Source organism: Lepisma saccharinum, chromosome 21 (assembly GCF_977018435.1).
Source record: "Lepisma saccharinum chromosome 21, izLepSacc3.1, whole genome shotgun sequence".
Classification (NCBI taxonomy): domain Eukaryota; kingdom Metazoa; phylum Arthropoda; class Insecta; order Zygentoma; family Lepismatidae; genus Lepisma; species Lepisma saccharinum.
In genome coordinates, this window is record NC_139249.1 from 27,247,866 (window position 1) to 27,263,695 (window position 15,830).

Below are 15,830 nucleotides of genomic sequence, written 5' to 3' on the forward strand. Positions count from 1 at the left end.
GACATGGAACACCTGAGAATCTTGTTTCAAATTGCCTTTGAACTTCACGTGCCAATCAGTTAACATATATGAATCATAAATAAATGCACGCTTTGCAGTAGAAAACATTTGCTGAGCCACAACACACTTCGCAGTTGAGTACACTAGAAAAACACAATACGTAACATGCACCCTATCACTCCACAGTGGCCAGACTAATAAACAGGCCACACAATACAAAAGAAAGACCCTTACCACTTCAGTCTCGTGTCTCCTTTTCAGGACCTCCGTATAAACTGGTTTCTAGCCCCTCGTGCCTGCTTAAGTTAGTGGCTGCTTAATAAAGATGTATCAATATGTGTGCGCATCGATGGCGACTAGTTTGAACACCTCCTTAAATAAATCTGATAAGTAAATCACTTTTGAAAATAATTACAGAAACTGTTGTGTGCTTGCTTCATCGACGCTCTACGATGTCAACAAATGGCTACGAGTGCCTCACTTGCTGATAGTGCAAACACTAATGCTGCAGTCTACAATTCAATGGATTGCTCTTTATAATATACATTTCCATGTACATAGTTTATTTTCCAACTTATTAGTCATGATCACACACATTAATTAAGGAGAAAATGAATCATTTTTGTTCCATGTTAAATGATTGCATTGTAAAAATTTTTATGATCTTTTATTTATTGCCAAAAAAAAAAAGTCATATCTGTGTATCCTCTAATCATTCATACACACTGGGCTTAAAATGAATTTGAATTTGTCTTTCAGAGCGATGGCTCGCAGCCATCTGCAGATAGTGACACCGAGGGCAACCTTGTTATTGATGAAGGTGGCAGCACTAGCGCTAGAAGCGTGGAGCCTGAAAAAGTCAAGAAGAACAAACGGAAAAGGGATGAAGTCGGAGGTGACTCAGAGGTAAGTGCATTTTTTTAAAAAATTTCTTTGCTTTTCTACCTCAAATGTCAACCTTCATAAGGGTTGATGTTGGAACCTGTGAAATATCAGATCCGACCTACCATCTGCCAAATTCAGTGATGCTAGGGGTTGAAATGAAGATCAATGTTGTTGCTTCACTTTATTTTATTCTTTTGTTGGGCAAGACTCCCTCCTTTGGGTCCAACAGACTCGCCTAGTTAGAGGGAGGTGTTGGGAGGATGCCTTTAGCTTAAATGTGCATTCGCCATGAAAAAAGAAGAAGAAAACATTAGCAAACCTTGGCTATCATCTCCGGAACCAGAAGCCAAGCCTAGTAGATGGTACACTGACCTCAAACCACAGTCAAAAGATAACTTGGGCAGGATATCACAAATGTTGGACCTCTACTTGTCAATCAAGGCATCTGAAAAATACACTGCCTTGATTGTCTGCTATGTTTTCCTCACGTCTAATTTCTTCAACCCCATTCCTAAGATTTGCTGTTACCAGATGTCTGTCTGTTGACCACATCTGAAATTTCAATGGCATAACTGGCTTAAGACTATAGATGAATACAAACCGAAACAAGTATTGATAGGTGGTCCTCCCTGATAGCATAGTTGTAACTTCATCGCCTTGTGATCAAGAGGTCTCAGGTTTGATACCAGGTGCAGGTGCATAGTTGTTAAGATCCCACTTTAAACTGTAAGTGCGGTCCCAATTAGCTTATCTGTGGACTTCAAACAACCTTTAAGTTCAAAGTATTTTTACTTTTAACAATTGGATGCCAGTGTTTCAACACAATATTCAAACTTACTGCTTGGACTAAAATTCAATATCTCTGAAAATATGAAAGGTATTGTAATGAATCAGCCCTCATTTCATCCAGTATAGATGAGGCTAGTAAGCCTATACTCATAAGGAACCATACGTTTCAGTAATTAGAAGAAAGAAACACAAGAAAACTATTCCCCCAACTGTATGAACAGTCAGAAATAAATTACCATTGTTAGAGACTTAAACTCCTTAAAAACAACATTGCATCATGTATTGTCTCTCTATGCTTACCATCACCAGGCTTATCTGTGAAAAAGGAATATACATTACAGAAATTTTAGGGTGTGTTAATTATTCCTTAATGGCCCACCCCAGTATAGCAGGAACCAAATGATCTGTGCAGCACGTACTTGCTGCTTGTCTTGCGTGTACCTGATTTGGCACTTCTAACTGCAGTTGCAATACACACGGATCCTGCCCAGTTGACAGTGTGCTTGTGCATTGTGTTCCTAGCAGTATGTCGGTTCAGTTTGTTTTCTCTTTTCGCATGATCGTACGTGCCCATGTTTCTGGATTTAAATGCAAGTTAACATCGGCTATTCATCACTTGCTTAAACAAAGTATTCTAATTTGTCTTAAAATTATTCTGTAGATTTATTGTTACATAAATCTACTGCTAGTGGTGTCATATTAATAATTTCCTCAGCTTACAATTGTTTCATGAGGCCTTTCTCAATGTAAGAGTACTGCTCCCCATGTTACCAATCTCAGAACACAAATTATGCTTCAATGTTGGTTTTTTAATATTTTTTTCTGATTATGATAATATTTAGACACCTCTGCATCACTAATCACATTGCAGATCTTTCTCTGTGGCATAGTCTAGCAACAACTAGAAAATAGTGATCAGGATGGTGAAAAGTGCATTTATATAGTGCATGGATGTAATTGGCAATCAATTTTTCGGCTGCATGTATTTTGAAAGCACTGCAATTTATAATCATAGTGAGATTTCTAGAGTTATCATTGGATTTGTTTCATTAGCAGCCCGAAGCAAAGAAGAAACGAATGTCCGTGACTTCAAATAAGAGTGACTTGAGCTCTCCTAAGCCAGAAGAGCCGGAGAAAGTGAGCCGTAGTGGTCGTAAAATAAAACCTAAGAAGTTTGCAGACGAGGAGATGCTTGAGTCTCCGCCTCCCGTTCCGTACAGGATAGTTGAAGTCTCGCCAACAGATGCACAGGATGATTCTTCTGGGAAACGCAAGTTATCAAAAGGAGAGGGGGTGAGTGTATATTTTAGTGTGTGTAAGTTTGCATGTTTGTTGAACTTGTTATTGAGTAATCTTTCTTTCGCCCTCATTGTTAAGATATTTTGAAAATTACGATCTTGTATTTGTTCTCCATTACATGTTTGGACAGTAACTTACTGATGAAATATACCTGTTTAATATATGTCATATATTTTCCAAAAGAAATAAGGTTTCCCACACACTGTAAAGAGGAAATTAAATTTTTTATACACTTATCAGTACTTTGAAACAGCGGCGGCTCTAAGGGCAGAGCCTCCTTGCCATGGCTCTACCCTCAGAAAAAGAAAAAGCACTCGCTTTGCCAAAATATAGTTAAATTAATACATTTACGAACTAGGAGATTCGGATCTCGTAAGCGTTCGAGCTTACGGCCGCCTCAATTCCTGCGCCGCATCCCCAGCTGTTCTCTCACTTGCTCTGAGCCAGCATAGTCTGGCCTGTGGGCAGAGGCATGCACGGAGGCATGAAAAAGTCTCCGCAGTTAACGAGCGAGGAGGTGGGAGCCAAGACTATTAGAAGGAAGGCTGGGGCCATACCTGATCACGTGGTCCTTGACGTCAGGCGTGACGTCACGGGCGGACAGATCGCTCCGCGCCACGGTTTCGCAGCGGAATCAATGCAGAAATTATGAACAAAAAAGAGCCGTCATTATGCCCAGAAGCTAGCTGGGACTGAATATACAGGTTCACTTAGGATCCGAGATAATGTATGTCTTCAGAATTGGATTATACAGCTACTAACATATGTATTGAATCGGTAGTTTTTAGGTCGTCACATTTCTCTCTGAAACCTAAAGTTTCATGTAAAATTGAAGTTAATATTCCTGGTCATGCGTTTTGTTAAATAAAGAAAGGCAGAAAGCCAAAATTATGGATAAGTTGAATATGTAAAAGAAAACAACCTCATCTATTGCTCTCTTTTAGGATTGAGAGAGGAGCTGTTTTCACTTAACTTCTTCAAATTTGGTAACTTTGCTTCGACTATCGATATTTATTTCATCATTAATTTTCCTTATTCAGATTACAGTTGTGAGTCTTATGAATCTTTGAACTACACAGGGAGGAATGTGAGGAAGTTCCGTGTGTATTATGTCACAAACACTTTAAACAACTTTCGACTGAACGAAAACTTGAGACATAGAACTGAAGAAAGTCGATGCTCACTTTATATATATATATATATATATATATATATATATATATATATATATATATATATAATCAATGGGATGTCGAACAGGGGTGCCCACAGGCGGGTATGTGAAAGCTGGTTGCGTCCACTTAACTTTGGGGGGGGGGGATTGTGATGAAAATTTGACTGAATAAATAATAGAACAATGGAGGACGGAAGTTGAACTACGTTGTCATTTAAGCATCACTCGTATATAAATAGCAAGTTGTGTATTTCCAACGGAATTATAACAGTTACTATGTATTATTAGTGTTGTTAAGGAGACAAGACACGAGAAGAGATGGAATTTTCACGCGACGAGACATACCAGTGTCGCCTCTCGGCAACACGGTTTATCTATTTGAGGTGCACAATATCCAGCTATTACATATTAAACCTTAAATTTTTATCATGAATTCTGATGTGGAATTACCCTTGGTTGGGGAAGTTTCCAACTCTATAGTAAGGAAATTGAGCACTAGAATGGGAGATAGCCAAGTCTTGAGTATTAATTACTGCAGCACCCCACAACCCACCAGGGTGCGAAATCATTGAAAACTGGTGAGGGGGAGAAACTTCTTAACCTAAAACCCCCATCCCCACAAACATATGTGTGAATTATACGATGTACATATTTTTCAATGTTATTAAAAGTAAAAATAAATTACTCAATTAAAATAATTATGATTATTAATTAGAAATTAATTTGTTACTTTCATACATATCAGATAGTGTAAAGCAGCTAACTAATTCCTTTACTAACCGGTTAAAGATGTTAATAAATTATGGCAGTTGAAGTGGTTTTATTATGTGTAAGTTTTTGTTTTAGTTTGTTATTTTATTTTAATATAACTCAATTATATTTTACAGTTATTATTGTTTTGCATTCTTGTTTTACTTTTATTGTGCGTATTGATGTAGATTTGTTAGTGATCTCTTGAGAGAGAATGCATTCAACACTCACAGCCACACTAATTTGTGTGTGTTTTCGATATTATTCTTAGTAAAGTATATTTGAAATGAAAAGTAATTGCTTATCTTTTCTTTGTTATAACAAAAACTGCCCCCCCGGGAAATTTTTGGTGGGGGGATTTATGAGGCCAAGATTATTGGTGGGGGGAAATCCCCCTCGTCCACTCCAGGATTTCGCACCCTGAACCCAACAATCCAGAAATACAAGAAAAAAGGAGCGAAAAGTACAAAACAGATCAGCCCTTCCACGTTTCTTTCCGTATGGGGTAAAGACTCAGCTGGGGGTTTGTCCGCCCATGACGTCACACCCGCGGCAGTCGCGAAAAGAGGCGTGTCTGACCCCAGCCTTTCCTTCTAGTAGTCTTGGGTGGGAGCCCAGGGGTAGCCATAAAACAACCAGCCGTGCCCCTTTTCGGCTGGCACGACGCGAGAGCTTTCGCATTGTGTTGACATAGTTGCAAACTTCACAGAGAAGTGACTTATCCTGACCGATTTGTAATATTCGTTGGAGAAGTAATTCGCAAGAAAGATACTTTCCTGCATACTTGGCAAGAACGAACGTAATATCTTCCCGAAATTTATATAACCATTTAGATAGATGGGTCTGAAGAGCCATCCAGACTTGTTTGTTATCGATTTCTTCCTTAAGAAAATATACATCAATTGCTCTCACGCACACAGACACTCATGTGTTGCAACTGACGTTGACAACATTGAAGACATTTTCTGTACAAAAGAATTGCCTAAATATCAAAGGGAATTCGCATCACCAGGGGATTTTTTACTTTAATATTTGTAAAAATCACACAGAAAATCTATCAGTATAAGAATTTCACTTGGAGATATAATTCAATTTCTTGCATTCAATTCTAAAACTTGTAGATCTACAGTTCATTTAGCAGATAATCATATTTCAGTTGTTAGTAACACTGATTGTTGATGTACCGTCTGCCATGCTGGGGTTGCAAATTATAAACAAAGCAAGGCGAGAATACCCTGATCAACTCGATATCTCTGATTGTTCAGTGTTTTTCTTTTTAGTGAAGTGAAAGTGTCTGATGGTGTGTGAAAGGAAGGGTAGTTAGTAAAGATGAGTCAGATTAGAGCATTATTACTAGGGCTCGGAAGTTGAGGAAAAATCCTTTTTTTCCCTAGTGTCCGAAGATGAGGCCCAACATAATATATGTTCATTTTGGGTCATTGTAGGTCAGAAAATGATGGGTTTTATTTGTCCTTTTTCGGCGTTTTTTGGCTTATTGGTCCTTTTTTTTAGGTCTTAACGGCTTTTTTTTTTCCAACTTCACCTTCTTCTGTAACCCAAGTGTGGTTAGGCAAAATATGATTCTTCAAATATGATTTTTCAAATTATGTTAATCTAAAAAATATATAATGTCTGAAAGAAGATGCATTTCATTCATATAGTTTTTTTCGCACTGTGTGTTCCAGACCACCAGAATTTTTTATTTTTTTATTCATTAAATATGTAATTAAAACTGATGTTATTAATTAATTTGGATCACATTTATACGTCGTTTTTTTCATTTTTAGGTCCTTTTTTTGATATTTTTAGGTCTTTTTTTGGCAATTTAGAGGTCTTCAACTTCCCAGCCCTAATTATTACATACACCGTTTTCCAAGGTACTATACGACATTAAATTAAAAGTTAAACAAATTGGCTGTCCCACGCCAGATTTAAACATCAATTCTATTTTACGCATTTATTTCCTAGAAACTCTGGCCGACCTCCGCACAGCATGCTACGACGCCAGGGATTGCGGGTTCGAATCTCTGCCTGGGCATCGGTGTTCTTTGCAAGTGTTCACTCATTCTTATCTTCGCGATTAGCCAAAAGTAGTACAAATGCGAAGTAAAATAAACCAATCTTAGGAACTCTGAACTTTTGTCTGGAATTTTAGTAAACAAAGTTCCATTAAAATTACCTCTTTCATTAGATTTCTATGACATGCTAGCGAAATTTTTTTTTATTTCTTGATCACGTTGGCACTACCCATCATACTAGCTGCCAGCCGCCACTGCTTTGAAATACAATAAATTCCAGCTTCTTAGTGACATATTTTCCTTGAATTAGCTTCTTGATTATGCATATACCGGGTGGTCCAAAAGTCCCGGAACGGTCACATATCGTGAGAAATACACAATGAATCGGAAAACGAAAAAATACATGTTTAATAAGTGAAAGAAAGCTATTCAATGATACCACACTTGATCCCCCACCCCCACCCTCTAGGGCAACTCTGAAATTTTAAATCGAAACCCCCATTTTGTATTGTAGAATCGAAAAGAGGACTTCAGAGGGGGCGGGGTTGGAGAATCAAGTGTGATTTCATTGAAAAGCTTTCTTTTAATTATTAAACAGGTATTCTTTTCTTTTTCCGATTCGATGTGTATTTCTCACGATATGTGACCGTTCCGGGACTTTTGGACCACCTGGTATATAAAGTTTTTATATTTTATTTCTGTTGATTTATTTGGAATCATGTTCTTGAACAACAAGTGCAGTTTAATGCTGAGAACATGGCTACTAATATGTTAGGCACCACAGAGCTGTCTGAAAATCTATTATAAAATTGCCTGGAGAACTTAGAAAAGTCGAAGAATAATTTGTTAATAAATACGGAGAAACTAGTTCTCACTTTTATCCGCGAAGCTGTTTTTTCTTCTTTTTCGATTAATTTCAGTGGCTGTGCAGCAAGTTCCAACGAGGATGGTGGCAGTGGCCACTGAAATTAATCGAAAAAGAAGAAAAAACAGCTTCGCGGATAAAAGTGAGAACTAGTTTCTCCGTATTTATATACTACCCCGTCTCTCTTTTCCCAATTATGAATAATTTGTTTTGCCAAAATTAGTGAGAACCTGGAAATGAATAATGTGTTTTTGAGATTTTCAAGCAAAATTTTAAAGAACCTAAACAACTTTCTCTTGTGAATTTCAAGCCTATTGCAAGAACTTTAAAATGAGGTTACGGATAATTTGTAAATTGAATTGTGGGGAGAATTTTCTCAATTTTTAAAATTAAACGGTAACAGAATTACTTATCATAGGAATTGAAACCTCAGACTATTCATGTACTAAACAGATACTATAAATATACTGAAATCCTGTTAGTGACAATAATGTTACGTTTGTATTCATATTTATGTTGGAATTGAACTTGCCCATCTGCCATCGAAAGATCCAGATATGTATCCTGGTCTTTGGATGGGTATGAATGTGTGTGTTCTTTCACCAATTTCATTTAATCATCATCCTTATTGCAGTTGATAATAAGAAGACGTAAGTGAGTTACTAAAATAATTTCCGTGAAACTTACTTGTAAATGTTCTATTAATTTTGGTGGCCTCTGTCGCCATCCACTTGGGAAACTCGATGCTTCACTGTTGGGTTGACTTCCGGTTCCTGTTGTGTCCTCACTTACCGCTAGGAGCACTGGTGTAGCCAGTTTGTCGGCTGCGTGTGATAGGTTTGAGTTGTTGCAAAAGCGGGAGCCAAACATGATGTGCCTGACCACTGTCGATGTTCAGATTGTGTGGAAATTGCATAATTGCACGCATCTCTGATTTTTGTGTCAGTCCGTGTGTGCACTATATGCCTGACTGAAACTTTTGGGATACTATGTCTGTTAAACTTGAGGTGCTTTGCTAGTCTGGTTGTGGGTTGGGATTTTTTTGCATCTGTTAAGTGCTGTTGTATATGTTCGTTGATGGATCTGCCAATGTAATGCGAGTTGCACTCACACTGGGTGTTATATACTCGTGGGTTGTCAAGAGGTGAAAGGAAAGATATCTTGTATTTGCTTAGGACTGGCTATTTCGTTCACTGGTTTTTGTGTGAGTTTGATGTCATACTGTTTCAGGGTCTTGGCTAGGCGGTTGGATGTTGTCTGGAGGTGACGGAAGGCAATCCATTTTGTTTTATTGCTGTTGGCTGGGTGGTGTAGGTTAGGTTGTCGCACATGCATTTCAGATTTGCTACACCATGTAGAGAGTTGATGTACTGTGTACCCATTCTGAAGTCCTATGTCTGTAACCATGGTAACGTCTTCCTTGAGATCCTCTTTACTTGAGCAGCCTGAGAAAGCTTTTCGGTAGAAGTTAAACCGTACATTAGCATTTGGGTGGGTGATTGGAGAGGGAGTGGATATATTGGTTCACTGCCCCTGGTTTTCTGTAGACTGTGGTGGTGAATTTGTTGCCCCTCCTTTTGATGGTTAGGTCTAGAAAGTTGATACTGCCTTGGTTTTTCCAGTTCTATTGTGAATTTCAGCCTGGGGTGAATGCTGCTAAGTTTTTTATAAGTAGATCTATTTCTTCATCCTTTTTGTAAACGACAATGGTGTGGTCTGCATATCTGGCATATCTTATGTACCGGAGTTCTGGTGTGAAGGATATCCTTTTTGGCTAGGTGCATCACAATGTTAGCTATGGAAGCAGAGAGGGGGTTGCCCATGGTTAATCCTTCTGTTTGTATGAAGTATTTGTCTTCAAACTGAAAATAATTGTGCCTGAGGCAGATTTCCAATAACTTGGATACCTCAGACATTTCTACTGGTGAGACCTCAGCAAGCCATCTTTTCACTGAGGTGAGGGCTGGGTCAATCGATATGGAATTATACATGTCAATATCGAGTTCGGCATAATTGGCTTGCACTATTGAAGTTATTGAAATTAATGTTGAAAACCATTAACATGTTAATTTACTGAGCTGGTGGCCCAGCAAGTTAGGTTGTTGACTTCTGATCTCGCCACCGAATTTTCAAGGTTCCGAGTCCCAGCCTCGGAATAGAAGTTCTTCGTGAGTAGCCCCTTCATCAATTTTTATCTGTCACTCATCCTTATTGTTGTGATTAGCCAAAAGTAGCATAAAATAACAAAAGTACAAATGATTTAGTGCTGCGGGTAATTATTGAAACTTGACATTGAAAAATATGTATGAATTAGTTTGTATGTGGTGTTTTTGTTACATGAATAAATTTCTCTTTCAGGACTTGGAAGGTTCAACTCCGAAGAAAGGTGCGAGGGCCTCTAATAAAGAAAACGAAGGTAAGTGAAAGTGATTTTCTGTTTGCATGCAGTTTTGGAGATTGTTAGTGAACAGCAAGGCAGCATTTTTTTGTTTTTTTTGTTTGATTTGTTATGTAAACACTTATCCCTGGAATAGGACTGCTTACAATTATTTACTTGATTGCAGAAAATATGCACACAAAAATAAGAAAGAAAACTTGCCTTTGCGCAAAGCAAAGGTCTTGCCTTCTTCATTGGTTAATATCATGGTATCAGACAGAAATGTTGTTTTTATCTGTGCTGGTACAATCACTATAGATGCACATGTTGCCACCAGAATGTGTATACATGTAAAAAAAAAGTGTAACTGTTCTTTTTTTTATGTCCTGTGATTAGTCCTTTGTATGTTCTTAATGCTGGTGACTTATGGATTTGATGGGAATGCATGACTTGTATGCATCATGCAGTGGTGTGTGACTTTATGGCACTGTATTTATTTTTAAAACTTAGATGCCGTTTCCAGAGTGAATTATGTGAAATTCCAGTGGAGTAAAATAGTGTAAAATCTATTTGAAATTTGACTTTATTAGTGTACTTACATGCTTATTGGGTGATGAAATTTACAGTTCTTGCAACAGTCGTTATCTTCATACATATCACAGGAGTAAGTACGTATATATGCCTCTACATGCAACAAAGGAAAGAATCTACAATGAACTCTGCTTATAATCAAACCGCATGGATTCAGATAATTAGTTCACTAATGGGTCATAAAAATAAAAAAAACGAAACCAGCATCTGCCAGAGAAAGATCATGCTCGGTGTCATCGATAATATTGACTTTGTCATTCAAAGATAACATGCCTCTGCATTTTAATGTTTACTTCTCAAAACTTAACTTAACTGATGAGTCAGTGCAGACAGCCACAGGTTTCAAGTTAATTTGCTTTGAAGTACCATATTTTTTGGACCACAAGATGCACTTTTTCTTTTAAATATTCCATCTAAAATTCAACATATTGGCTGAAGGTCCGTCAATGCACACTGAAGTGAAAGCTGGGAAAATCCAGTTTCAAGCACCAAGTGAGGCTACAAAGGTAAATGCCCGTTATGGTACTGTGTTTACATGGAAAGCTGCTCCTTACACCTTCAATTCACTTGTTCTGTGTTCAGATTAATTGGGGTGTAACCTAAATATGTGTGTGTGGTAGTCTACAGTTTTAAGTGACATTCAGTGGTCAAGCTTTTAGCACTAGAGTACAGAAGAGATTCTCATAAAGTGTCACATGTAAATTAAGTGAAAGTGTGGAATGGCTATTTCTCATACTGATAAGTTGCTGCTAATTCTCTGAACGTTAGTAACAATGGTTCGAGATTACATTTATTAAGAAATGCACTGGACAATATGTCCAATTAAAATTTTATGCTAAGCTACTGTTAGTTGGTAATAAATTGTGATATATTCCAAATTTTCATCTGAAAATTAAGAGTACATCTTATGGTCTGAAAAATATGGAACTTCACTCATGATGCTAACAGTAAAAAATTTCCATGAGCACTTTATTTTTTAAGTTCATTAAAACCTTTTAAAATAAAATGCTCATGAAAAATTGTTACTTTTAGTATCATAAGCTACCACACAGACGGGGGTTTGAATTCCGGGGCAGGTGATCTGGACCAGAAAATTTTCCAGCCATTTCCCTGTTTCTGCGTGGCTCGGAGGCCCACACAGCCTCGTATCATTGGGTACCTGGAGCGTAAAGGCAGCCGGGCATGATGCTGATCACGTCATCCCAACTATGGCCGAGATCAAGAATATGTGGGGCTCTACCTTCACATCACCCCATGCACATACCTTACCTAAGTTCATTAAAATGCAAGTTGAAAGTTTACTATAAATGATATTATTAATGTATTTGAGTTTACCATAGTCGAATCTTAACTATGACAGAGTTCACTACATCCAGCGTTGACTGTACTGTGTATGAGATTTGGTGCACTGTAACTCTATTCTCTTTGGACTATTGATTTCTGTATTATTCAAACACTGGTATTGTGTCATCTGTTCAGTTTGGGCACAGTAGTCGGAGAGCAGAAACTTCCTGCAAAATGACAAACTCTAAAAAGTTTACCATGTTAACGACAATGGTTCATTTCTATCATTCTCTCATTCGAAACGTAAACCTGTTATTGGTCACATTAATAAAAAAGATGAGCAGGTGTTTATTAACATTCAGATGGTACCAGAGTAGGTACTCAAAAGTACGCAAAAAGTGAGTATTTACTCCCATTTTCATATAAATAAGCTTTTATATTTTTATATATATATAGTTACTTTGCTCAAAAAATAAATCCGATACAGTTAATCATGATAGAACAGGCCAATATGAAACAAATTCCATGTGCCCAGAGCCACAATGCCTAGAGCATAAAAAATAAACTTATTGACTGCACTACTGAGTTGTTAAATTTTATGGAGCAAGACTGTATTGCAATAACTGAAATGTGGCTCAACGACAGTGTACTGGATTGTGAACTGCCATTTTCAAAACAGTTGAGCATGTACAGGAAATACAGTGGCTCCGAAGGGTGGGAGGTGATGCCTTGTGTGAATATCAAATGGGAAAGTGTGGTTCAAAGTGACCTGGATCTTGATTGTGAAGTTCCTTGGGTAGAGGTACTTCCTGGGGGAGGTGGAGGGGGGAACAAATTATTCATTGCATGCTTTTACAGACCACACAAAACTTGCCCGCCAGCAGTTATAGAGACTTCTTATAAATCAGTGCTGTCAGCATCCTCTATGGGGGATGTAATTGTTTTTGGAGACGTTAATCTTTCAATCACATGGACCAGAGACCATGCACGGCATTGGAAAAGACAAGAACAACATGTAATGCATCGATCGCTTCATACATTGCCTCGGACTTCAACAGCACAATATACACAATACTCCGAAAGACAGTAACCTGGATCACCCTTCAGTGCACATCATCCCTTCAGACTACGAATTGCTGGATGCCGTATTTTGGCTCCCGGCGCACCTGAAGAGTCAATGATCTCCCACTGCCAGATGCCTATACCCTGTTTGGCTCAAAGCACCCTGGGGTGTCATCCAGTGGCGCAGGAACGTTTTTCATTTGGGGGGGTACAAAATTCAGCCTCCCATATATATAAACACACATACTGCACCTAGAAATACATTTCGGGGAGTCCAACCAAGTGTTGCAATAATAATAATAATAATTATATTGAATTAAATTAAAATATTAATTAAATATGTAAGTTAATTAATATTGTATTGTTGTTATTACGTGAATAGGTAAAATATAGTAAAAGAATAGAGATATAACAGCATCTAGCTTGCATGTAGTTAAGATCGCCAAGATTTGCATAAAAACAACTGCCCTGGCAAGGAACTTAATGTCAAATAGAAAAATAATTGAATATTTATTGAATAACAAACAAAAGTTAGATCCAATTAATGAAAAGTAAAAGTTTCTGATTAATATTTTATGGATATTATCATTAGTTGTGTGCATATATCTTTGGAACCTTTCAAAGTCGTATGAGCCAAATTCCTTGCTTTCCAAGAAGTTCAGCGAAAATAACCATCGATTATATAACAAATGCTAAACAATTATATTTTGATTATTTACTTTTACTTCTTGGTAAGTCTTTCGGGGAAGTGTTCGAACCCCCTCCTAAATACGTCCTTGATACTTAGGTATAATGTGAAGGCATGGGAAATATTCTATTTTAGAACAGCACACACGAATGTCCTGTTATGTAATGCAAAATTTGCATAACTATTTTTTCTTTGTTTTTCTTGGAATTTATATTTTTTTAAACAGATTTTAAAACCAGATAACAATTCTGAAACACATATAGCTCTGGACCTTGTTCTGGGCTTATTTGAATTTAACGGAGAAAATCAGGAGTTCGAAATGTGAAAATTGCGAACAAAGATACATCTATTCATTTTAATGCAGGTTGAGGAGGATCTTGAGCCACTCCAACCAGGAATAATCATCTCCCACTGTAGAAACCACATTACTGAATATATCATACTTATAGCCACTTCAGTTCATTCTAATTTTAAATTCCCATAGCTACGCATAAAAATATCTTTAAACAATTTATGGCAGATACCACATCCAATGTCTTTTAGAAGCCACGTATTTGGTATTTACTCAGACATCTGTAGGGCGTTGTATTAAGAAAAGAAAAAAACTGAGTTTAGATGGTTCCTGATCAACTCGTAAACAGTCTAACTTTCAAATATTTGTGAAACATTTGACAAAGCATTTATTTGTTATATAATTAGCTGTACCTAATGACACTCTTCGAGCACTGAAAGTACTATCATTACATATACAAAACCGAAATCCTTCAGATGTCAGAGGAAGGAAGGAAAGGCATACGCTCAAAAGGTTTTTTTGTTTTTTTTGTTTCAATCTTTGGTGGACAATATGAAGAACCGCCCAAGGTTTCTTTTCGTATAGAGTAGTATTAAATGCAGATACATGCGTGTGTTTTAGGGTGACATGTCAATTTCTCGTTTATGTGAAAAGGTAAACTTTAATGTAAGCAAAAGCATGTGTGCGTCACAGTTAAAGATTTTCACGTCTACAAATAAAATCCAAAACATATTCCCACCTCGCCGGTCTCCGTAGTGGAGGGGTTAGCATAGCGTGCTTTGACGCCAGAGGTCCCAGGTTGGGCATGTGAGTGTTCATCAATTTCATCATATCATCACCTATTCTCATCTTCGCAATTAGCCAAAAGTGGCAGAAATGCAAAGTAAAATAAACCAAATAAATCAATCAAACATTCCCATCTTACTCAAAGACCTTGCGAATCCAATCTAAAATCTACCAATAGAACCTGCAGTGAGTTTCATCTATCTTGTGCATTCATATGACTAATGTAATTTTCTTACAGTTTAACTTTAGGGTATAACTTAAAAATGGCGTTGTGTTCGTGTTGCATTCGATACCAAAATTAGATTTTAAGTAATTAATGTCCAATTATACGTATACCTAATACATAGGTAAAAATAATTCCCTCCCCCTCCTCTGATAATATCACAAATTGAACCCTGTTTAAATGTCTAGGAAAAATTTCATTTCACCTAGGAATGATATCGCGATGCGATGAGTCGAGAATTGTCACAGCCTCATCTCATCTCCTGTGTTGCGAGGTCCTTCTCGTTCATGTTTGTGTTTATTTTTGTTTCGGTTTCCACTGAGAAGTTATTAAAACTTATTCTAGATTCACTTTATGCTCAGATAGGCTAAACGGGACTCTATTTTCAAAATCTCTTAATATATAGTAGGTTTAAGTATAGTTTTCCGAACACCCTCTTACAAATTTAAGGAAAATATGGGTGAGGTACAGCAGTACATTGTATCCACAAGTTGGTCTGTAGTGTCTCGTCTCTTTCATGTAAGTATTTTGTTTTGGAAAATTCCATTTTAAATATTCAAAAGAAAATAAGAAAATGGGATCAGTCGTATACTGTTCTGATGAAGATTTGTATCTTCGAATCGACGTGACCACTTCTTTAGAAAAGTGTACCCCCCTTACGCAAAGGAGCATTCGTCTCCAGTGTGATTGTCTGAGATCAAATCTGATTCCATCGTTCCACACACATTTTAAACAATTTTCATCTCG

The 15,830-nt window shown here is 37.3% G+C and overlaps 1 protein-coding gene across 1 annotated transcript in view; it reads left to right on the forward strand.

Moving 5' to 3' along the window:
- LOC146004116 (uncharacterized) overlaps positions 1–15,830 on the forward strand; it is a 99,234-nt gene that overhangs the window by 21,929 nt on the left and 61,475 nt on the right. The window contains exons 5-7 of the mRNA XM_083142780.1: positions 760–906; positions 2,728–2,967; positions 10,139–10,196. Of these exons, the coding sequence (XP_082998906.1) occupies positions 760–906; positions 2,728–2,967; positions 10,139–10,196 (445 nt within the window). The remainder of the gene's footprint in view (positions 1–759; positions 907–2,727; positions 2,968–10,138; positions 10,197–15,830) is intronic.